This window comes from Megalopta genalis, chromosome 12 (genome assembly GCF_051020955.1).
Source record: "Megalopta genalis isolate 19385.01 chromosome 12, iyMegGena1_principal, whole genome shotgun sequence".
Lineage (NCBI taxonomy): Eukaryota > Metazoa > Arthropoda > Insecta > Hymenoptera > Halictidae > Megalopta > Megalopta genalis.
The window spans coordinates 4,976,117-5,001,123 of record NC_135024.1 but is presented as its reverse complement, the minus strand read 5'-3'; the positions used below and the strand labels follow the sequence as shown (position 1 = coordinate 5,001,123).

Sequence of the window (25,007 nt, the reverse complement as noted above, 5' to 3'; positions counted from 1 at the left end):
ATTACCTAGCAAATATTGTAGCTGTTATTTACACAAATAAAGAAATATTTGCATTCGCGTGGGTGTGATTACGCTATGGGTCGTTGAGGTTTTAGCCTCTGTTTGATAAGAATGTCTCACCGTTTCGTTAATATTATACTTAGCTTCGTCGAGGGATCAAATAACAATAGGTATCTGTATATCAATTCTGGTAACATTGACGAAACGTTCAGATGATCTTGCAGAAGGATTCCATTTACATCCGAAATGCTTACACGATACGTTGCTTATTCGTGAAAGTCATAAATTAGCGATTCAACAGAAAAATATCTCTACTAAATTACATACGAATCTCTTCAGTGTTAAGTACGACAAAAAATATATTTTTTCAAATTATTTAATCCTGAGATGCAATACGTTTTTAATCCTTTGTAACCGGATGATGTCCTTTTTTATACATTATACAATACCGTCCATAATTATTTGAACAAGAGAATTTTGTACAATTTATTTCGTTTTTGCAAGGAAAGCATACCTACGTTACTTAAAAAAAAAATGTTTTGTTGTATAACAGGTTTATATACACCTGAAGCTTGTTAGATGAATCAGGCAGTAAGCTATGTAATTCCTAGAACTGCAGATCTTATAAAATGCAGGCAATCAAATTGTCTGCAGGCTTGCAATATAGAATGATTTTATCTAGTGTGCATAATGTTGCATCATTTAATTGTTTAGAGTCGTGCGAATAATTATAAACGGTGTTGTACACATACTTATTTACCAAGTTCGATGGTACAAGTATAGGATATGCTTGAACAAGATTCGTGTCAGCTTTATCAATGCCAGTGTACATATTCTGAACGGGTACACTTATGATTTGGTAAACGTCAATTATTGATAACATTAATGCCAATCCTAAATCCATGTTACGTACTCAATCTTCGTATGTATACAAGATAGCACAGATATTTGATATTTACACAGATATTTGATATTTACACGTGTATTAGCTGTGTGAAAAATACATTCGCACCTGTTACGGAGACGATCATTATTGATATGCGAGTATTTCAAAATTTTATCCACAAAATTGTGTAATTTGTTGACGCTGTCCAGACACGATTAATTGAAAGCAATGAAGATTGTCAAGAAAGCAGGCGTGACGAAACCAATATTGTAGTAGCATTTAGAACAGGGTATGTATATTCAGTGAGTCAAATAATTCATGTCATTTGTTGTGATTTTATTTTCACGCTATCGTTTGCTGTCACGCGGTATTTTGAAGATAGATGCTTATTCGTCGTGAGAGTTTCTGTTTGTTTGTTCGTTTGTTACGATAGGCGGCAAAACTTTCTGAGATATTTCATATTTCAAGGTTATATGTATACATATATTTCTTCATATTAATTTTTCGACGGCGTCGAGGACAATGGATTCGCAGGCTCTTGCAGTTTCCCGTGATATGCATAATCCGACTTCTTGGAGACGAGTTAACTCCGTTCGTTCTTCATTTAACGGATATTCTTCTAAATCGTCGCGTGTTTTCTTTGTCACTGTTAAATGTAGTCGATCCAGTTCATTTTGCTCCTCAGAATTCAAATGTTCTGCAAAAAATAACATTTAAACGTAAAATGAAAGCAGTGTCACTAAACCTTTCAGCAAAGTAAATTTTTTCGAAAATTAATATTTATGAAACATTTAATCGCTTGAACATAAAGCTAAGCGAGCTTGACAAGTAAATTTAATTTAATTAAGGTATCAGAGGCGCGATAATATAACCGATGATAACGAATTGGCTTTAATTTGTTTTATTACTTTTTTTCTCGAGTTCTGTAAATTTGCTCATCAATGATTGTTGAAACTGTTTAATCTTTTCGGCAGCAAATAAAGCTTCGCGCAGTTCTTTAGATTGTTTTCGGTTTTTCTTCTCGTTCGATCTCTTCCAAACGCTTTGCGAGCCTCGCGAACGTCTATCCCTTTTCAAATGTCGTTTCCTTCTGCTTTTCGCCTTAAAAGGTACGATTTCAGTGAATATAGGACTGATCTTAATTGTGTTCGTTGCAAACTACATCTTTGTATTTGTCAAGCTCACGGTTAATCGCATTCGAATTAATCTTTCCTCTTGAACAGCTTTATATTGTTGCCATAATTTGCCACAAGTTTCGGCACCGCGAAGCATCTTCGATCTCAAGTTTTGATCCGAAAGTTCGTGAAACGAGGAGACTATCTTTCCCATATTAAAATCGTCTCGCCCTCCTCCCTGATATTTCAAATAAAATATTGCAAAGAAAAGTACAATTAATGAGAGTTATTACCATATTGGCAAATTTCTTTCATTTTTTACCATTAATAATTTATTTGATTGTAAATTTTCACAAATGCGATTATTGATATATTTGATGTATTTCGTTAATATTTATTGAAGCCAATGAAATAAACTAAACAATTATGCTTTTTAAATCCATTTCACGTGTCGCTATAGTCCACTTTCTAAATTACGAACTTTGTTTATTGATTTTAATTCCTGCTATAGCCAAATCATCCCTTAATTTTAGATAAACAAAATGGTTATACATTCATAAGCAATTACGTACCTACAACTGCTTGTATTACAGTATATTTTATGTGCAACAACAAATTAAATTTTTTTTCAATAAAAAGAATTATAAATGTTATTAAAATACGTGTAAATTTATCTTGCATTTTTATCTGCGGGAAATTGTTATAAAAATACGCTGTTTTCTCTAGAATACCCATTTAATTGTTCTATCTGTCCTGATTTGTTTTTAATAGTCAAGAAACATCTACCGTGGCGTGCAAAAAATTCCAGCCAGATCGTTTTTGAGATTTGTTTTTTTGATAAGAAGACCCTCATGGATTTTTTATTAATACATGGTGGTATAACGTTGTTTAAAAGTTCCCAGCCGATACGATTAACGAAGGAACAATGCATTTTCCCAATTTTGGACAATTACAATATTTCTTGGAAAATAATAATCTTGCTATTCTGTTCCCCCACATCGTGTAATCTCCTTGTTATAGCACATCAACTAAAGTTAACAATGTTTTCTCGCAGTGGTTCAGCTGCGATATTGATAGCAGTCTTCCTCAATCGATTTTTCTCTCATAGTATTATCGATTATTTTCACGGTCTTTCGGGAATTTCCACTGTCTAGGCGATCTTTTATTCCATCTTCTGCACGATATTTTTCAATTATATTACATCATACACTCTACTTTTCCCGATCGATTATATTAAAGCAATCGCACGAAACGACTTTCCTTGCGTCGATAATTTTTATTCGTTTCTAAGTATCGGCTGAAGTAATAATTCAGCGTAATGTTATTCGTTTGCGATCGTCGAGACTGCTTTTCCATCGACTTGTAACAGAAACTGGCCAGGAACTTTCAAACATGCTACCTTACCAATCCTGTAAATAATTACGTACGAAGAACGAATAGCGCTCATTTCTTTTGTAGGTATTCCATTGGATAATATGCTCTTACAAGTCACATTTACAGAAACGATTGGTATTCTGGGACGATGACAGACCCCGAATAAAAAGTGCAGAAGAACGTGCTAATTTTATCCTCAGCTAGCGTGTAACGTAAGAAAAATGTGAAACATGTTGGAGTCGACCGCGTGGTCCCAGTATACCAGTCGATCAAAACGCTGTGAAGTCGATCATTTCGAAAAGAAAGCGCGAAAACGATCTTGGAACCCTTGCGCCGTATAATATTGTTACTCTCCGTTATTTTCATCGACTTTTACCAATTCGATGAACGTGCAATCCCAGTCCATACCGTCGTACTGGCACTGCATACCGGCTTTTTCCACCTGTTCGAAGATCTCCGTTTGCTTCATACAGTAAGCGAGCACCCAATTCCGAGGAATTTCGACGACCGGCAAAACTCTCCAGACTTTCGCCGTGATGTCCTCCAACATCTTCAGCGAGCTCTTATTGCCGGGGAATTCCGACGCCTTTCCGACGTCCACTTTCTTGGCCGAATTCTGGGCACGTGAAAATCATTGAAACCACGATTATTCAGCGGCTATATTTAAATACTTTGAAAATATAATGACTGGCACCTGATAGCTGGCCGAGTGATCGATGCTCGTCGATGTGGCGGACGCGATCATGTCCGTGCAAACGAGTATGCATCCGATTTCTATGAAGCGTTTCAGCATTGGTCGGCGTAATTCTTGGGAAACTCTTTGCGCTGGTCGAACACAATACCCTGTGGCACACGAATATCATCAATAATCGCCGGCGCGTATGCAAATGTGGTCTTAGACATAAGTTTGAAGATCTCTGAGAATTTCGGTACATTAAGGAATAATTATTTCCGAGAATATATATAACGATTATTTAAGATTGTCAAGGATTGTAAACACCGTACGAGCTTCATTCAGTAATTATGCAGCTTGATAAGAAATTAATAAGACGGCGAGTCAAAACTGTTATCTAACGATAAGATTCATTAAGGATCCTGACGATCATCGATAAATCAGAAGCTAGCTCTTTTAAATGATGCAGCATTGAATTTGAAAGCGGATCCTGCAGAATTCAATAATTACATTTGTAATTGAATATTATTATTATTATTATTATTATTATTATTATTATTATTATTATTATTACTAACGAATTAATTAGTCTTTTATTACTTGAGGAATATTTACCTAGATATTTTCAAGAGTTTTATGCACGTGTGCCTCAAGTTCCAACCAGGTTACGCATTGTTGAGCTGAAAGATGCAAGGTTATTTGAATTTGGAGATCCTGAATTTAGCAGAATGTGCTAATGATTCGATCTACGTAATGATATGGAATTAATTGGATTAGGTATTGGAGAAGAAGAAATTATGTGGAAGAGAGCTTTGCTTATTGTGGTTATAGAATTTGTAAAGAACGCGTGACACATTGCAGTAAGCAGAATTAAGTGATCGTTAACATAATGGGAATCAAGGTGCGACTTAACTACAAGAGAAAAGATAAAACGATGATAGTATTGTTTTCGTCTATTATCGGCTACTATAATAAACGATTCAATAGTATCGGTTAACCACCAGGAATGCTTTCTTGAGAAAAATACGAATCTACAAATCTGTAAATCTATAATACGGCAGATTTCTGAGAAAATCGGGGATAAAATATTTTCTTATCGATTAAAAGCCACTTTGTGGTTTGTGGCTCGTGGCTATTTCGGAGCAATATTTTCCAACACCTATTCCGGAAGCATTTAAACGCTTGTTACGTATGAATCGAACATTTGTCTCGTTTTCATGAACAGAAAGTTATAAGCAGATCGAGCACCCTACGTTCTGTGATACACAAATCGGTGTGATTTTTGTGCGACGACCCAGCGATTTTTCTGACGAAATATTCGGTGGAAAACTATGAAATCTTCAAGACTATCCTCGGATCGTTCATTAAGATCGGCAGTTACATAAACGTACTGTCTTTTTTGCTAGAGAAAACTATAAACAATGTTATAAAAAGATTTGCACGAAGCTGACGGCAGCGAATTCAAGAGCTTCTGGCTTTAAATGATCATCATTTCGAGACGAGCAGTTGAAATGCAAAAGTTCGAACGGCTCTGTATAAAATCGATATTTACATGACACATAGAAATACATGATGAGAATTGTTATTAATTGACGATAAAAGGCGACAGATTAAAAGAGGATATAGTTGGACGAAAATGTCCTAGACATATTATATTTATATTTCTCGTGCTTTTACAGTAGAGAATTTACGGCAAGACTTACAGAATGCTGCGCTATTAGGTTGTTATAAGTGTCCGAAGGGTTGCTTTAACACGAACGAGGATACCTTTGGATCGTCGAACAATTGTTTTCACAGTTCTACGTAATATGCTTGATTGTGGTTTTGGCCCGTTAACGTTTTTCGCAACTAAATCATACAAGAAGTGTCAGCAAATCTTTTCACGCATGCGAGTACGTTGTTTATTAAAAATGTGGTTCCGGGAATATGTCGGCCGTCGACCGTAAGCGATTAAATGGTGAGCTCTGATTATAGATGCGTAACTTACAGCTGGCGATAATCGGTGTCAAAGCTGGGATTTTCCCTTGGCGGCAGACAAGTGGGATCATACGTACGCTCGCGAGTTGGTATAAATGCACACGAAAATGAGAATCGAGGTTGCATCTGCCTCGAGTCCTCGCGGTTCATGGAGCTTGAAATTAGCTTAATTGGCACACACTAAATCATCCGATTGCGTTGGTTGGGTATTCCAAAAAGAAAATACGCGAGTTTCAATCAAACGAACGAATCAACGCGAAGATCTCCGGCATCTAAACGTTTATCAGCGTCGAAAGGGAAATCCTGCGGTTCCAGCGTGAGAGCTTCCGGTCGCTAACAATGTCCACGAACAACATTCAGGTAAGATATACGACAACTGTCGCTAATTGTGCGGTAATTGTCTGTTTGCGGATTAATGCCTTTGAATATGGACACGCAGCTGTACATAGAATCTGATTGGAGGATTCGGAAGCTGATCCCTGAGCATGGAAACCGAGATAATTAAGTCCCTGAGAATTTAGTTGTAGACGAATGTATTTATTAACAGATAACAGAGAATATTGTTTTATCAACCGGATGTTTCGGCAATGAAGAATTTCTTGGATTGCAATGAAAGATTGCACTTAATGATTGGCTTCTAAGCTCTACAATTAACAATTTGCTATAAACCTTTTATTCTGTTTAAAATAGCCTAATTGGTCTAAGGGTGTTACTAATATTCTTCAATACACATAAATCTGGGGATTAATATTAAATGATAATATTTTAAACGCAAGCTGGAGGTCTGATTCGCAAAATATTAGGATAACAATGCTCGGATTAGTGTTTCTATAAGGCTCGAATAAAAAATGATACAAATTTCAAGCCACTGAAATAAATTCAATGTTTATCACAAACGTTTCTTGAGTTGCGTGAATTCAGGAAACAATTTTTCACAAATCTATAAGACATTAGATCAAAGCATCGCGATAAATGACTGAAATGACATGCTTCAATCTGAATTGTGAAGTCTGAAAGCCTAGAAGGAAGGACTGCCGTGGCTAGAATAGCAATCATCTTCATGCTTCTCGAATTAAAAATACATTACAAAACAAAGAATCCGCTGTTTATGACCTGTTTAATATGCCTACATTTTGCGTGGTCGAAAAAAATATTACAGTGTCATAGAATTAATTGCTGATAATAATATCTTATAGTAAAAATTAATTCACAATGAGATCATAACGACGATGACATATATCATCGTAATCGAAGTATTTGTAAATAAGATGTGCACAACGAACCAGAAAGCATATTGAGACAAATTGTGATTAAATCGATACACACGTATTTACAGATGGCGCTTGTGTTAGGATATAAACTGCTTGTTAATCGTTCGTTAGCGTTCTAATTAGCGTCATTTTTATATCATCCTGAAGAGATTCCAATAGATTATTATTACATACGGTACATACATTTTTGCAGAGAAACTGGTAATAGCGTTGAATCCACATCGATGAGGTCCATTCAAAGCGCGATGATTATATCTTTTCAACAACGGAGATACGATTACGTGAAGACTCGCATTATGTAATAGAACGTAGAGTTTATATTTCTTAGTCAATATACAGTAAATTCTCCCTAATTGACGCTCAGATTACGCACGAAAACGGAGAATTTGGGAAGAGGAGATACGATTGTTCGGGCCTTGCGGCTCGTTTTTATAATTATTGACAATCGGTAACTATGAAAACGAGGCTCGAACAATCGTATCTCCTCTTCCCAAATTGTCCAGTTTTGTGCACAAAATCGCACAGCGTCAATCAGAGAGAATTTACTGTAGATAATTGGGTTCAAAAGCAAATCGTTATTAAGTCATTTATGGTGACTTCAGGCTTGTTATAAATCGTAAAGCTGTGTAACCATTTGTTTCGCAACGGTGATAACCGTTGCTTGTCAATGATGAGATGAACAAATGCCGCATGGTTGCGTATACGTGTACACAAACACACAGCGATTCGATGATACCGGTGAAGCAATACAAATGGGTACCGGGCTTAAGAAGACATTGAATTTGAATCAACTGATCCGCGAATACGTGTCTCGTTTCTTCGCAGCTTTTGATTGTTGTTATCTTCATTGTGTTGCCTATTTGAAAGTCCTACGAAAACTAATACCGTAACTTCCGTTTCAACGTGACGTTACTTGACGAAGCCTAAGAGGTAACATCGATCGCGAATTGATCACAAATAAAAGCAGAATGTGTCCTTTGACCGAATTGGCGGTTCGTCGATTAACGCGATTTAAGACTGACTTCGAATGGAAAGAGTAGACGAACTCGAGCAAATCCGCGACGCAGTTTCGCTTAATTGGCTCCGATGCTCTTCCTCGTTGCGTCTTTTGACCCGTCAATGACCAGCCAATAAGACCGGCTTTGACTCGACGGATTCGACAATTCGCGAACGTGCGGCGCGACATTCCTTTCGACGGGGCCTTCCACTGGCGTAGCGCCAACGATTTAAACACGATTTTGCGCGCGACCACGAAGGAAAAGATCCGGAAGAGACCAAGAAGAACGCCACGGGCATCCAAATGGCTTCGAATTACATGGAAACGCGCGTCGACGTGTTCTGAAAACCGATCCGCGGCTGCTCGTCGTTTATTATCGCGCGATTTCTCCGCTAATTGTTCCTCCCTTTCCCAGCTTTTCATCTTTTCTGCGCCGCGATATATCCGCAGACTCTTCACACAATTTGTGCCATTCGTTTCGAGTATTTTATGGACGATTAATAAAAAATTACCCATACACACTTGACACGAGAGCCCGCGCGCTGCACGATTATTAATCGAATAATTAAGGCACGAATATTAATAATTAAGCGATTCGTATTCGATTAGATCGCATCAATCGAGACGTCGACTGTGAGAATTTGCAACGATACGTAAAAATTGTTGATCTCGACGTTTAGCCGAATTTTTCGCGTTGAACACGCGCGATGCGAAATTTCTTTCGATCACGCGTACTGCGAGAAGATTCGACGGCGAGGAAAAAAATGTGCGCAGACATGCTATTCGTCAGCGTGTCTATTCTCACATTGAGCCAGCGCAGGAAAAGAACAAGAAGCGTCGACACGCGCCGACTATTGGAAACCGGGAACCGGCATAGAACACGAGAACGCACGTTATCCGATCCGTATTTATGAAAATCAACGAAATCGCGGCGCGTCTTGTAGCGGATTCCTTCGTGTAGCGAACCGTGGGCATACCTCGCGTACGCGAGATACGGGCGATGAATCAACGATTTACGATCCTGATCGGAGATTCGCCCCCGCCCGGGATTTCCTGACGGTGAAACCATTAAGAGTTATGACCGGGCATTTCCAGCGTCGACGAAGTAACGACCCGTGGATGGTACGCTAAGGTGGGCTCGGCTGTGCCGGCAACGAAGGATTCGTGCCCGATGAGTAAATGTGACACTGACTCCTGAGTAAAATCGTGGTGGGGACCTCGGCCAAGGAGCAGCCAGTTACTCGCAGGCATCGCGGCTCTGCTTTTCCGTTCTGCATTCAGTTCGACTCGGTTGCGAGCGTTAATCGGACGTTATTTCACTTTTTCTCACCGCGTGGCCGAGTAGCTCCGACAGGGTTTACACACGGCAGCTAAAAGGACCTGGAACCACGGGAACAGTTGGAACGTGCGTCAGCGAAATGCTCCTGAAACCGGTGAGTGGTATCGGATTTTTCCACCGAACTCCGGTCGCTGGTCTCCTCCTATGAGCCACGCTTCTGTAGCGTATTTATTTGCGGAGCATGCGAAGATTGAAACGCTGATCCTTGATTTCTAATGTCGCGTCAGGTATAGTCTGTGGACTTCGAATTGAATTCAATTGGTGTCGAGACTCCGTTTCATGGCTGTTGGCAGGGGGACACTGACAAGCGGTCCCGGGCATTGAACAATCGAATAAATACAAAAGGAGGATAACCTAATTTCGATACACAATTCAGCCGCGCGTCTTGGAGAACGTTAACACTTCGATTGCCGCGTCACCGCGTACGCGGGCGACGATATTATTGAAAATTTCATTTCCATGCCCCGATCCGTGAGAATTTCTTCATTTTATTCAGGTTCGCGAGAGGGGTAAGAACGTTGAAATAGTAATCGATGCCGCGTAACTTTGTTTTGCACGTTTAATTTTTAATCGACTGAGATACTTGGATTCTATGAAATTTTGGGATGCTTCGGCGCGGCCGTCGATGTGTTAATATTTACGGTGGTGTTAATCGATTATGTATTGTAAAGGATTCACAAATTTAGTTATTCTCGAAACTTTTGTTTCTAGCCAGGGAATTGTTAACAATGATTCCAGCCTCGTGATCCTAATCGCGATGTAGATCGCAGAATAAGGCCTGAACGACTATGCGAGTCGATTATTTTTAACGCGACTTTTTAATGCATTTTTAATGTTATAAATTCGCCGGTGCAAGAATTAAGAGTAACTCAGAAGTTCCATTCTCTATTTAATAATTTCAGTAGATTGAACGTAGAATATCGACGTCACCGAACGTTTTTAATGTTTCTACTGTTCCACGTTGCAAATATTCATTTTTTTAATTATAAATCCATAAAATTCTGCTTCGTTTTTCTTATCAGAGATGAATGACTCTGTTATATGCTAATCTTAAAATAGTATGCATAATATAAAAATAGGAAGATCTTCTCTCTCTGGATGTTTTCAAGAATATTTGAGAATATAATTTTATTTTTGTTTTTAAATAATTTTAAGAATAGTTTTTGAATATCAGCGTTCTCTTATGTGAAATTAATTCCGTGAGAATAAGGATTTTGTGTTTCAAAGAGTTTTGTTAACAGCACACATCAACTCGTAGAAAGTCATTTTTTAATGGACAATTATCGCAGTTGCGTTTATTTCTGCTCCGAATTATATAAAGCTCGTGATAAGGGAATCGATATTTCGTTCTGCAATAAATTAACGCAGAGAAAATAACTACGCAAGCATTAGTTTCAGATTATGCTTCTGTTTGTTCGTGACTGTTACATCATGCTTTCAACGATTCTATTTACAAACATAAATTATCGAAAAAATAATGTTGTCTTTCTCAAAGTAATTTAATATTTCAATTAAACATCGCGCTCTGTATTAATAAATGTTTTATCCATCAAGTACACGCTCTTACGTTCCAAATGTTTTTGCAAGATCTCTAAAGATGACCAACAGCATGGCCTCGGATTCTATAGGCTCTAAAAAATTCTTCTGCGATAAGATTAACGTAGCATGAGATCTTTTCTTCCGCCGACTTTTTCTTTCTCGCTACGAATTTTTTCCAACGTCTGCAATAACATTCTATAGGTTTTTTCTTCCTGTAATTACCTAATCAATAATTTTCAATAACCTAAGCCTGCTCGACGAGAACAATTCAAACGAAGTGTAAATATATTGTTATTCGACTGTCTAGTTTCTGACAAATTGATGTAAGTTTCATTCAGGTCCATGGAATAATCAACGCGTCTAGAACAAATACATTAAACAAAAATCTGTCGAACATATTGTTAAATAAAACTATAAACGATCCGAAGCATACGCGGTTGTATTTTTCTCAGACAGGCTCGCTGTTCGGGTGCTAAAATTATAAATGATTTACGGCCGACGTTCAATATCAAATCAAACAGTGCCGCTACATATGTAAGCACACTGTCGCAGTTATTGCTTTCACAGCATGTTGTTAAACGTTTTATCTCCGATCAGCCGACACATCGGTGAACCGTGCAATTTCGTCACATAAAGAGGTTGTTCGTTTCCTCGCGCGGAAACGAAGAAAAAAAGGATTGTATCTACGATCTGCCCCGCTCCGTTTCTACAAAACCGCGAAGGACAGTTATTGCGGGCTGTCTCGCTGATTTTATTGGCTTTAAAAAGACAATTGAGCGATGAGCCGTGGAATTCCCAGCTACTGGAACGCCGAGGAGAACGCCGCCGACATAGTCATTCGTAAATCATACTCGTTTTCACGAAGGCGTGAAGGCGATCTTCGTCGCGCAAAAACTACCGTTTCTCATAACATAACTTCGCGCGGCAGTTGTTGATTACACGGTTCGCGCTTGCATCGTTCCCTGACGATCTGTAAACCGAGCACGTAATCGAATTAAGAATTCACGCGACGTATCGGCGGCTGTCCTTGCCGACGTTTGTAAACTTTTAGGAACGATTTCACGAATCACGTTTTGTTCGGAAAATTGCGTATAGACACTTCTACGAAACTGTATTACCAAAAAGACTGGGCGACTGGAAATTAACCAGTTAGCTGTGACGCCTCCTTTTTTTAGAGCGCGCACCTGCATATGTCACGAGAATCAAGCAAAGACGAGTATATTCGTCAAACACAAAGTAAGTGTTGCTGTTAAAATATTGGATCGAGAAGACAGAGGAAAAATCAAATATTTATAAAAGTTAAAAATTCAAATTGCTGTTGTAGAGTGGTATTCAGCGAAGCAAGGAACGATACATAATGGCACTTTGCAAGTCGAACACCAATACCACGATTCTTTTCTAATCTTATTTTTATAACGATGTTAAACACCTTCGTGTAGAATTGGCTTCAAAATATTCGAAACATCCTGAAATTTGAGAACATGTTTTTGTTTTTATTAAAATTACAATTTAAATAGCCAATGGTCGCTACTTTTTACGCGCGACGAGTATACTCGTCATGACACAAAATACTGCCACTTCTTCATGACGAGTATACTCGTCAAGCACAGCTAACTGGTTAAATATCTGAAACAGCGTATTTGCGTCCACCGAAGAACGATTCAGAGTTCTTTATTCTTTCGTACGCATAACGAATATAAAGTTCGTTCATAGAAAACCGAGATACCCCATTTCACCGGATCTCGTCAAGAATGTTCCGAAGGAATTAAGAATTCCGGGTGGCGCGTCGCAGAAAGCCGATGGACAGGATGAATCATCTAATAGATAGCTTTAACAGCGCTCAGCTGTTGTTTCGAAAGTATGTACGTACATGTGTGATTGATCGTGCGAATCATTCGATGCGAGAGATTAATGAAACGTTGGGGCATGGAAATTAGAAAAGATTACGAAACGTTTGACATAATGTCTGTTATCCGCGAGTGCGGAAGCTTTGTTTCCATTTGTCGGCGCGCGACACGCTCGCCGATTTGGATCGACGAGGCGTCGTCGAGCGAAAACTGGAACGGTGCATACGAAATTATGTAAAAACCGTGGCCGGCTGTGTTTGCCCGACGTGTTATTAGAGTGAAATAATCCAGCGAGTTTCCCACGTGCTTAGACGACCCTATCGGGAACGAGCCAGAAGGCGCGGTGTTTTCTCTTGCTTTCGTCATACGAGCCCTGTCACACGTTCATTTCAGTCAAGAAAGTCGGACTCTATGATGTCACGGTTTGTCCGTTGCTTTCACTCGCCCCGACTTCTCTCCTTCTTTTCTGACAGCACATTTTTCTCTTTCAAACGTTCGCCTTATTTATTGTTGCATTAATTGCTCGCGCTACGGTCTCTTTCGCAGCTGCGTCGATTAGCAGTTCTTCGTTGTTAAACCCTTTTTCACAGTCGAAACGATTAGAACTTTTCCAATTGTAACGATTACTTCGAAGTATGTACAGCGGAACTTTGTTTATCCGTTGCTTTCACTCGCCTCGACTTCTCTCCTTCTTTTCTGACCGCACATTTTTCTCTTTCAAACGTTTGCCTTATTTATTGTCGCATTAATTGCTCGCGCTACGGTCTCTTTCGCAGCTGCGTCGATTAGCAGTTCTTCGTTGTTAACCCCTTTTTCACAGTCGAAACGATTAGAACTTTTCCAATTGTAATGATTACTTCGAAGTATAGCGGATCTTTGCTTATCCGAGGACGTCGATGGACGAGACGGTTCGGATAGCCGAGGTTCACTCGAGATTGTCTCGACCATCGTGTTTAAGGTTTCTGTGATCTTTGAGTCACGTTTGCGACTGATAACGCGGGAAAACGTATACAGTCACCATTTCGCCGTTTTTTTTTCACCATTTCTGTAATCTAACATCAAACGAGATACAAAACGATTTTTATCATTTTGAATATTATTATTAACAGTTAATTATTCCGTTTGTCGTTCTCAAAAATTATTATTTGATGTTACCAAGAATTCATTGTTTTGTTAATTATTCTGTTTTTCAATTTAATCATGTACTTACGCATAAGAATACGCGTTCGTATGGCAGTGGAAATACGCTTGATAATAGTCCTGTCATCGTGGTTCAATTATGAGTTAGTATATCCGAGGTCGAAGATTAATTCGTTCGTATAACAGATTAACAATCGAATCTCTGCCCCCTCCGAATGGGACTGTAGTTCGATAACATTTAGCTTTTGTTCACTGAAAGAAACTGCCGGGGCGCCACATGCTTTTGCAAGTAACGCGCTTATAAAAAAGAATCGTAGCCTCACGTGGTCCGCGATTCAGGCCATCTTTGTTAATTTGAAATAAGAATCCAAAAAGTAACCAAGAATTTGCTTACAGCAGAATCTAAAATCGATAACAAAAAATATCGATAAGTTGAAAAGTTGCAGCACTTTGAAATAGAAATGTTAAAGTTTTTCAATTTAGAAAAATGCAAAAGAGAAGGATTTTTAATGAATTCTATTCTGTACTTTAGCGACACAAGAGGTACATAAAATTTCAAGTTAATTTGTCAATATCGTGGTTGTTTAAAGTTCCTCGTATCGATAATAATACTTAATACAATAATAATAAAAAACTAATACAATAATAAGAAAAGGTTAATTATTGTTATTGTAAAAATTGTTTTGTAATAACATGGAAGCTTTTCGATGGCTCGCACTAGAATACACCCTCAAGTTTTCATTTAAAAAATATTGCCAGTCGTATTTCGCACTTGTAGACGCGATGAAATCGTGAAAGCGTTCGCTCTGTGCACGTTTCATGCATCGAATGTTACCACGGATGAAAATGTTCGAGATGCGGATGTTTCTAAAGAAATCGAACACAAACGGGACGCGAGAGCAGAAAATTGTTATCTGAGAAACCCGCGGATCAAAGTCCCCGACATAAAACGCGTTCGTTCATTGCAACAAGATAACACGTACTTTTCCAAGTTGACATCTGCCATTGCAACGTTAACAAAATTCTTTTTCTATTCTGTATCTTTCAGTTCGCGGAATGTTCCGTCACTGGGCATCATAATATTTTCGTCTCTTATTGTCATAAATATACAAATGTTCTTGCTACAGTTCACTGTTGTCCATCCAGTTCTACAAAGTAGCGCACGAGATTACAACGCGATCGCAGAGAAACGAAAGATTCGGCAGTATGTATTCATAAACAGGAAATGGCCCCGAACTTACGAAGGATTGACACGACGCGAGACGTCTCGGTAGCAACAGTGCTAAGTCAATTAATGCAAAGCCCGATCACGTGGCTTCTAATTCTCGCATCGATAAAAGCTAATCGCAAAATAATCTCGTAGCGATTGTTTGGCGCGTTGTCGCAGTAACTAGAGCGTGATTCCTGCACGAAACTTGTCCCACGGTCGAAATCAAATTGTCACAGATAGCGGTGACGCATTCGGTGATTTATTTTCTGATATTACGTCGACCTCGTGTGCATTACGAACCGCGCGAGCTCACGCGACCTGCCGTTTAGGGGTCATGGCTATGCCGGTTACCGAAACGGAGCCAAACACGAAGCGGCGTTCCAGAGAACGAAGCTGTTCCTCTTCGCTCGGTTCTCTCTCGCCGGGAGAACACATCATCGCTTTCTCCGATCGACGATGAGAAAGTTCTTTCTCTGTGAAACGTGCTCGCGCGAAGCGGCACCTCCTGACACGCGACACACACGATCGATACGCTATCGATACAATGGCATCTCCGGTTGCACGAACAAATGATACAACTTTCGTCGTTTCAGTATTCGAATACTGTAGCATCGCGCATCGGTATCGACGTTGTTTCACCGTCAATTATTTCATTTAAGGTCGCACTAACATTCGGACCGTTGTCACTGGAGACCGCATTTGATTTGCATAATATTTACAAACGTTTACATAAGATTTAGATTAGTTGTTAGTACAGCAACACGTTAACATCGGTACGTCATAATTACACAAATTTAGGTATACCCGTGTATTGTGATACACGCGTCTACGTTTTTTAAAAAACGAATATACTCGATGCATTGTCTTGGGTACTCGGATTGGGAAGGTATTGTATAGTAATCGCTATTGTGTGTTGAGAGACTGGACAATCAGGCACGATACGGTCTGATGTTAGCACAGCTTAATAGAGAGAACAAAGCTTGATAAAATGTACATGTTTGCGTCGATGAAATAAGTCGACAATTTGTCGACGCGAAATAAGAACATTAATGGGGAACAGCTGTTATTAAAATAATTATTCTAATAATATATGAATGTCAAATGGCAATAATAATTTATTACTTTATTATTTATTATTGCCGATTATTCGAGCCTCGCGACTCGTTTTTATAGTCACCGATTGCCAACAACTGTAAAAACAAGATTCCATCGAACGAACTCTTCTTTCCAAATTGCCATTTTTGTTTACAAGCTGAAGGGAAATTAAGGAGAATGTAATTTACTTCAATAACACAATCAGAATTGTTTGCATTATAAATTAAATGAACAGCAACTGCACGTTAAGTCGGCAAAATGAATTTGTTTGAAAAGATATTGTTACTATAAAATGTAGTTCAAAATGTCTGCAACTTCCGTTGTCGTTGTAAAAAGCCATAACTGGACGCGTACCAGATTTTGCAGCCTTAAAACAATCGAAACGTTGAATTAACTTCGCTCACGAAATTGGTTTTGTCAAGCCAAGTACATATTTCGTGCTGAATGACGCCGTTTATACGATCATTACTTTAAAAGCGTGCGACTCGCGCTTTCGAATTTCCTTCGGCAATTGGCGCGTGTGTGCGTCGGCTCTGACAGACAATAACGGTGCGGCGTGAAAATGATTGAAATATATCGTTTGCCCGCGGAATTTCACAATCGTACAGGAAATTACACGAGGCATACGAGGATACTTCGAAGGGTGCAATTACGTTTGTGTAAGTGACGCATGCACGTTACACACGGCGTTATACATATTTACGTTTGACGTTTCATTTTACGTTCTGTCCGTTTGCGTAATCACGATCGCTTCACCGCCTATTCACTCGCGGAACGCGACCGTCTCTTATTCACATTTCTCGGGAAATTCGATATTTCCGTTTAGAAAGATCGTCGATTCGAGCTTTCGAAATACTATTAGCACAGCGCATACGAAAATACCGAGAATCCGACTTAACTCGACCTAACTCGTAGGAAAATGTTACTTCAAACGACTTCAGAAATCCCCCATTTCCCAATTGTTAGCAACGTTTGGGACACCCTGTATATCTTTCCGTTCATTCAGAAAATTATTTCCACACCGTCATATTTGCTTTATCTTATTGTAATCCTATATTGTTTAGCTTCTTGATTAGAAACTTTCAGTTTTGCAGAGTTTGTGTTGACATGACATACGATTAACGTCTTCACCGTTCATTTATTACGTGTACAAAAGATAACGCAAGCTTGAAAATTCACCGACGAATGTTAAATTTCCGCAGCTAATAAATCAGACGTTCGAGTGATTTTTTCTAAAACAAAGAGACAAAGGAATATCCTGTCCGCAGCAGAATGACCCCAGAAACGATGGACATTGTGTATGAGCTAACCCAGTAACACCAATTACCAACAGTTTCTCTGAAAGCAAAACAGGACGCTTTCTCAGATATGCTAAACGATGGTCATGTTTCCAGGTAATGTTGATGTTGGCGGTGCCGTTCCTGCTCGGCAGCGTGTCGTCGCAGTGTCTGACAGCGAACGACTTCCCGGGAGTGGGCAATCCCGGGGCGAAGAACTCCTTGCCGGCAGCGCGATTCAAATTCGCGTTGGACACCCTGAAGAAGACCGCGATGATCGAGACGCAGGACAACATTTTCTACAGTCCGCACAGCCTCTACCAGGCCCTTAGATTGGCGTATTTTGGGGCCCGCGGCACCACCGAGCAGTCCCTGAAGAAGGCCTTGCACATCCCGAACGATCTGTCCAAGGTCGACGTGCAACGATTCTACTCGACCGAGAATTACGACAGGCTTCTCGCTCAGGTGAGGAGGCTCGAGGTGGTTGCATCATTGTCGTCCGAGCTAGCAAGTATTCCAAGGCGAACCGGATAATTAGTACGAAGCCCGGATGTCGGAGCGTTCGAACGCTCGCAGTGGGGCTGATGCCCGCTCCTTGGTTCCCGGTATTCGGCCCTCCTGGAACTTGCTCAGCTAACCGTCGGCTTGGGTCGTGGAGACCCGTGACGAACGCAACGATCGTTCTACTCTATCAGAAGCGTCTTTGTTATTCAGAAACCGTACATCTAAAAACGCGATACATTTCCAACGTTTCGAGGTAGTTTCGCTTCATTTATTTCGCCTTGATCAGATTCGAGAGATAGCTAAGAAAGAAACTTTGCACTCGAATATAAAAATTGTTATACGTCAGAACCTCGATTATTCAGTCATACAATATTAGAATTATCTAGTACGTAAAAATAATTTTTATACATGCAATCAGCTCGATCTGAAGCAACCCATACGCAAAACGATTTAGTGTAGAAATTAATAAAGACGAAAGCTGGCGGTCTAATTTAGTAATTGATACATTATCCGCACATTCGTGTCACTTGTGTGTTTAAAATTATTATTTATTAGTGTTATTATTTTATTAGTATTTAAACTTAATTATCCACACATTTGTGTTTAAACACTTTTACAAAATAAAACTGTTGAACGAGTGACACGACTCAATTTCGCATAAAATGCAGCAAGTTATATAAAATGGAAATGCTATAGGTCAGAAGAGCTGTTTTGTATTTAGAGTTGAAACGGCTTCCGAGTGCAACGGGTTAATATTTTTAAAAGTTCAAGAAAAGCATTAAAATTCATTTATAGTATAATGATGCAACTATGTAATGTTGTAAGGAATCTCGTTTACTTTGTAGTACATACTTTTGATCCCTTGCCGTATCATTCTCTTCACAGTTATAATGATTGGAACTTTTTCCATTGTAATAATTTTTTAGGAAAAGAAAAAAGCTACTAGAAGAAATCTGAAAAGAACGAAATAACATTCGTACTTAACAGGTTATTACTAGAAATTACCATCGCGAGTCAGAATCGTTAAAGTACGGCAAGAAGTTAACGAGGTTTTTAAAGTACTCCGTTGGTAACGAGCTCCATAAGCATTCTTATTCGATGGCACAGTTGTTTCAAGGCTGTGTATATTCTTACGATAAGGATTCGTTGAAGACGAATGTGTAAGTTCACTGTCGACAGAAGAACCATACGAACTTTTTTCTGGCATCTAATAATCAGTTCCTCAGTTGTAATTATGAGTTCTCCAAATTTATCATTCGAGAGCTAATCAAATATCAAATGCCCTCACAAATCATAATTTCAACGGTATCATAACCCGATTAGGAAGCTTGATGCAAAATAAAAATTGTGCTAACTTGCCAAAAACCCTGGAAATTCGTCGACTTTGGACGCGTATAACTTTTTATCAAATGAATTCAGGAGTTATTTTAATTAGATTCCTAGATTGAGGACTTCGATTTTTGAGCTTCTCTCGACAAAATCCATTGGAATGAAAGTGAAAAAAATGGAAACTCCCAAGGAATTTTTTTCACTGCTCGTTTCCTTCATAAATGCATGAAACTCGCAATCATAATTTTCAACAATCCTGTTGGTATATAATGTGTTACGCGTTTTCAGACCATAAGATCGTATTAAAGCTGACATCTTACATTTTTGTTTAGGCGAATGCCACTGATTACGAGTACTCATCGGCGAATCGGCTGTGGATATCCGACAAGAGGAAAGTCCGCGATTGTATCTTGGACTTCGTCGGCGATCAGCTGGAAAAAACCGATTTCCATACTAATCCAGTTGCCGTTCGTAATAACATCAACGAGTGGGTCAGCAACATGACGAAAGGACACATCAAGGACCTTCTACCTCCGAACAGCATTGGCGAAGACACGGATTTGGTGCTGGCGAACGCAGTATACTTCAAGGGGCTCTGGCAGAGTCAATTCGAACCAGCCAATTCGAAGAAGGATCTGTTCTATAGTTCCGGATCGCAAAATTCCATGGTCACGTTCATGCACCAGAAGGGGACCTTTAACCATCGTAAGTTATTTAATCGAACGTAGTGGCTGCAATAATCTAATATTAAATAGATTTATCATTGTAAACGTTGTTCATTTTAATAACATACGCTTCAACTAAAATCGTTTACTTCTTCGATGGAATAAGCTGATAGAGAAAGATGAAATTGTGCAAACGCTTACATAGGTGAATTCGTGTATTGTGTTTCTTTATTTGCATAAATTATATATGCACGCACGAAAAAGAAACAGATCTATTGTATTTCTACAATTACGAAAGTAAGCGAAAATTTTGTACGGAAATGGAGATGTAGTTGTCTGAAAGCGTAATCTTGAACCATTTGCAGTTTAACAAATTTTATATACACATGATTTCTAAGTTCAAAATGTTTTCTCTGTATGCTTCACGGAAGTTGAAAATATTTGTCTCTAGCAAGATTTGTAATTTAACTTTCGTTTGTTGAATCAAGTGAATTTGCTGGGAGTAAGTCATGTATTTCTAACTAGATTATTTATTGCATACGTTTTCTACTCTTTGGTCTTTCTCCTCTTTTCTTTCCTTTTCTTCTCTTTTATAACCTTCCACGTCATTCTGTAATCTTTTCAACTCTTTCCCAAATTGACTTGGCTTACATTTTAACTTATTTCTTAACCAGTCCTCGCGCCACTCATTCATGCCATCATCTTTCCACACATCTTATCCTGCTCCAAGCTAATCTATCCTAATTTATTCTACCTAGTTTCTATAACTACAGTAATGTCTCTCTAATTGACGCTCAGATTGTCCATAAAAATGGTCAATTTGAGAAGAGGAGTTACGATTATTCGAGCCTTGCAGCTCGTTTTTATAGTTGTTGATAACTCGTGACTATAAAAATGAACCGCAAGGATCGTATAATCTACTTAAATTGTCCATTTTTGTATAGAATCCGAGCGTCAATTAGAGAGACATTACTGTACCTCTTGTACTCTAAAAAAAATGTTCCTCCCTTCAGATATACCGACGGACCTAACACGATGAAATGAACTTTCTATTGCAGTGATCTCGGAGCTTCTCGGCGCGCACATCCTGGAGCTTCCTTACAAAGGCGACCGGATCTCCATGTTCGTGATGCTGCCGCCTTTCGTGCAAGCCAGAGCGTCCGGCACCGATCGCGACGGCATACGAGTCCTGATCGATCATCTCTCTACCGACGAAGGATCCGCCGAGCTCCGCGACATCCTGGACTACGGTGTTCCTCCTCGAGACGTCGAGGTCCTCTTGCCCCGGTTCGAGGTCGACAAAGAGCTCCCGCTGGGAACTCTGCTGCATTCGTTGGGCGCGGGCGAGTTGATGGCGCCGAATTCGGCCGATTTGCGGGGCTTCGTCGAGGACGGCGAGAAACCGCTGCACCTCGGCGACGCTGTGCACCGTGCGCGCATCGAAGTCACCGAGGAAGGCACCACTGCAGCGGCTGCGACCGCCCTCTTCACGTTCCGCTCGGGCAGGCCGCTGCAACCGGCCGTCTTCAACGCGAACCACCCCTTCGTCTACTTCATCTACGACAGGCAAGCGAAGGACATCCTGTTCTGCGGCGTCTACCGGACGCCCAGTCCGGCGAAGAACACCGCGTAGACGTCCGCTCGAGGACTATTCTCTTCAGGACTGGTCCTTAATTCTCTTCCTTGTTCTGCTCGGAGCGAGAGCACCAAGGACATCCGTGCGAACGTATTTAAGTGACTACTCTTAGTTAGTTGTCCGTAGAAACTAGCTGCACCTAGTTTCCCGTTAAAACGATAGCACGCTGCGTTGGGGTAAGTTTACTTTGGAACTGCAATAAACGATAATTCCGTCGACGAGAGCATCTCGCGATTCTCTCCAGAAATTCAACGCCGAGGAACCTTGAACGACTGAAATTCGAATATTACAAGCGCAACTCCATTGTAAACGAATTAAGGGAAAGACATACGTCGCAGCTTTTACTGCCGCCACGATCGACGCTGTCGCAGCTTTTATCGCAGCTCTAATATAAACGCGCCCTAATCGTGTTCCGTTGTCGAGACTACGGGCCACGTTTGTTCCAAGCGTGTCAAGGAGCAAGGATAACAAATTTGGACAGTTCGATTCGATTGAATTCTTGAAGATGCGTGCGAAGCGATCGAGCCTCGAATCGATGAATTTACGCGCTTTTGCAGGCTTGCGAGTCATGATACGCTTGTATCTGGAAAACGAACAATTTTGGAAAGGACCAGAAAAATGTATACGTTGTTCGTATTTGGTTAAAAAGCATTGTTGTAATTTATTTTAAGAAAACTGAGACCAATTTACCGTTTTTCCTTTTTTTTTTTAAGTATCGTAGTTTTACGCGACATATGTAAAACTATTATTATTTCTTAGTGTTTGTACTACCGTTTTGTGTGCGTGAATGAGCATTAAGGTTTTCCGAGCTAACGCGTTTCTTTCTTATCTTCTACTCATTTTTCAATGTATGATTTTGAATCGATCAAAACGATTGAAGAATTTCGAACACGCACGAGCGTTAGGGAGCCAGTTTTACTTTTGTTACCGAAGACTTATTTATTGATCACGAACAAATTAAACATGACTGTATCGTGAGCATTGAAAACAAATAATTAAATGATGAATACAAAGAACCATAAAAAAATATAAAATACAAATGACTTTTATAAAACTTTGAAATAAACGATGTAACGATGCCAGTGATATATTAGGAAGCTTTTAAAGAATTTTAATACAAAGAGCATGTATTTTACGTTATCGAAAGTGATTTCTGAATTATCCAGGCAATCCAAAATGTTCCAAAATGTTCTATTAAATTTTGATAAGACTATGTTTTCAATTATATCATTTATATATTTCACTGAGATCTTTATTGTTGCATATACGAATTCAAAGACAATTGAAACAATACCTAGACTAAGCATATACGTACTTTGCAATTATTAGTGCAGGAATGTCTACAATAGCAATCACTGATGTATCTGATTAGTCAGCTAATGGCAATGAACTCACTAATGATGGGATTTGGGACCATTTTTACCATCCCTTTCAAACATGTAATCTAATGATAAGTTCTTATCATTTAGCAGTCAATCTAAATTGTTATCTATTTTGATTTACGGAGCAACATATTCCAAAATATTTGTTTAAATGAAAATCAAATGCCGTACAAAATTAATGAAAATTGAAGGTAAATTATTCTAGCGCGTACCAGTGTAAATATTGGATCAGTAGTCGATCTTAAATAGAAAAAGAGGGAGTATGAAACTTATGGAATAGGGGAGGGGGGCTACGTCACGTTGCAGCGTTGACGCAAACGTATTGATGGGACGCGCGTCTCATTGTTGTCACCCGCCGCTCCGGAACGTGGTTCTTTCTTATCTTTCGTATCTTTATTTCAGTCTTGCAACCATGGAATTTGCACTTTGTTTACAATTTCCTTATCTTGCACATGGCTATCTTGTGTCACGCATTGTTTCTTTATCCTCTCTCTCTCTCTCTCTCTCTCTCTCTCTCTCTCTCACTCTTTTTCAGTCTCACCAGTGAGAACTTAAAGTCTAAAACCTATTAAATTATATTCTATTATAATTAAAATACACGTATTTTTCATGAAGGAGTTGCGTTTATTGTTGTCCTCAATTATTTCTCCAGGCGGCTTAACAAATACGGTATAAACAGGTATAATTATAAACCGCGTTATCTCAGAGAGCCACGTTCAATTGTAGGCTGTTTAACATTCACAACTATGCAGTTAACGATATTTATGATTCTTCTAACTTTAATTCATACTTTTTCCAAAACATTTTTGTAATAATACTTGGTACGGATCCATTAGCTTATTCCTAGCGTAATGGCAATTTATTTCACTTAACTGCCGGAAATTGAGAAATTAGGTGACGATATAAATGAGTCGATCAGACTCATTGTGTGAGAGTCAATAAGATAGTTCGATAAGAAGATAGAAGTTCGATAAGAGAAGACTGAAGTATCTGAATGGACGTAAGCAGTTCCACTTATACAATCATGACCAGCGATCATTATTCACCGATACGATATCAATTAAATCAGCATTCATCACGATCTTCAGGCTACAATCATATCTCTCACATTGTCCCACGACTTGAGAACGAAAATGGACAACTTCGGGAGAGGAGATACGATTATTCTAGCCGCGAGGCTTTTTCGTTCCCAAGCTGAGGGACAATATAAGAGTAATTACAGTAAATTTACCGGAATTTTCTTTCAACTTAAAAACAAAAATGGACAATTCGGGAAGAGGAGACACGATTATTCGAGCCTCGCTTCTCATTTTTACAGTTGCCGATCATCAACAATTATAAAAACGAGCAACAAGGTTCGATTAATCTAAACCTCCTCTACCCAAATTGTCCATTTTTGTTTAGAAGTTGAAGAAAAATTAGGGAGAATTTACTGTACTCGGTTCACACTAACTATAAAACTCCCAGTAATACAAACGATTCAAGAATGACTGACATCGATTTACCGATCGTCGATTTCCGTAATCACCCAGCATCTCTCATCTCTTTCAAGACAATGGATCCCTCTGAATAAATCTGCAACCAGCAGATCGGCAGGCAAGCTATTCAAGAACCGAACCGAGTGGAAATAAAATCGCTCGGTTCGTGATACGTTCGGGCCTCTATCGGGCGCGCTAGATCGGCCGTGTATCGATCGACTAGGAGCGATCCAGGGGCCTCCAGCAAGTCGCGCCTCCATCGGCCGCGGTCTC

At 39.4% G+C, this 25,007-nt stretch overlaps 2 protein-coding genes and 1 long non-coding RNA gene across 10 annotated transcripts; 1 reads left to right on the top strand and 2 right to left on the bottom strand.

The window, feature by feature from the left end:
* Positions 1–1,201: 1,201 nt before the first annotated feature.
* Positions 1,202–8,404, bottom strand: LOC117229014 (uncharacterized). Of its 8 annotated transcripts, none has more exons than XR_004492433.2 (6): positions 8,182–8,367; positions 7,480–7,551; positions 4,664–4,728; positions 4,070–4,218; positions 3,752–3,991; positions 1,202–1,583 (listed from the first exon to the last, which is right to left on the bottom strand). XR_004492433.2 is itself a non-coding variant. In XM_076525745.1 (6 exons), exons 4-6 carry the CDS (start codon positions 4,166–4,168, stop codon positions 1,378–1,380), a joined length of 501 nt encoding a protein of 166 aa, XP_076381860.1. In that variant the 5' UTR covers positions 4,169–4,218; positions 4,664–4,728; positions 7,480–7,551; positions 8,057–8,404; the 3' UTR covers positions 1,202–1,377. The 8 variants fall into 8 exon arrangements, 7 of the variants coding, with proteins under 7 accessions (XP_076381860.1, XP_076381861.1, XP_033341052.2 ...); XM_076525745.1 differs by having other exon boundaries at positions 3,784–3,979; positions 8,057–8,404; XM_076525746.1 differs by having other exon boundaries at positions 3,805–3,991; positions 8,057–8,373.
* Positions 6,228–23,870, top strand: LOC117229012 (serine protease inhibitor 88Ea). The gene is made up of 4 exons (XM_033485154.2): positions 6,228–6,385; positions 17,858–18,205; positions 19,906–20,278; positions 21,297–23,870. Exons 1-4 carry the CDS (start codon positions 6,365–6,367, stop codon positions 21,869–21,871), a joined length of 1,317 nt encoding a protein of 438 aa, XP_033341045.2. The 5' UTR covers positions 6,228–6,364; the 3' UTR covers positions 21,872–23,870.
* On the bottom strand, positions 12,644–14,306 carry LOC117229015 (uncharacterized). The gene is made up of 2 exons (XR_004492436.2): positions 14,229–14,306; positions 12,644–14,070 (listed from the first exon to the last, which is right to left on the bottom strand). It is a non-coding gene; the product is annotated as an uncharacterized LOC117229015 (long non-coding RNA).
* Positions 23,871–25,007: the final 1,137 nt, after the last annotated feature.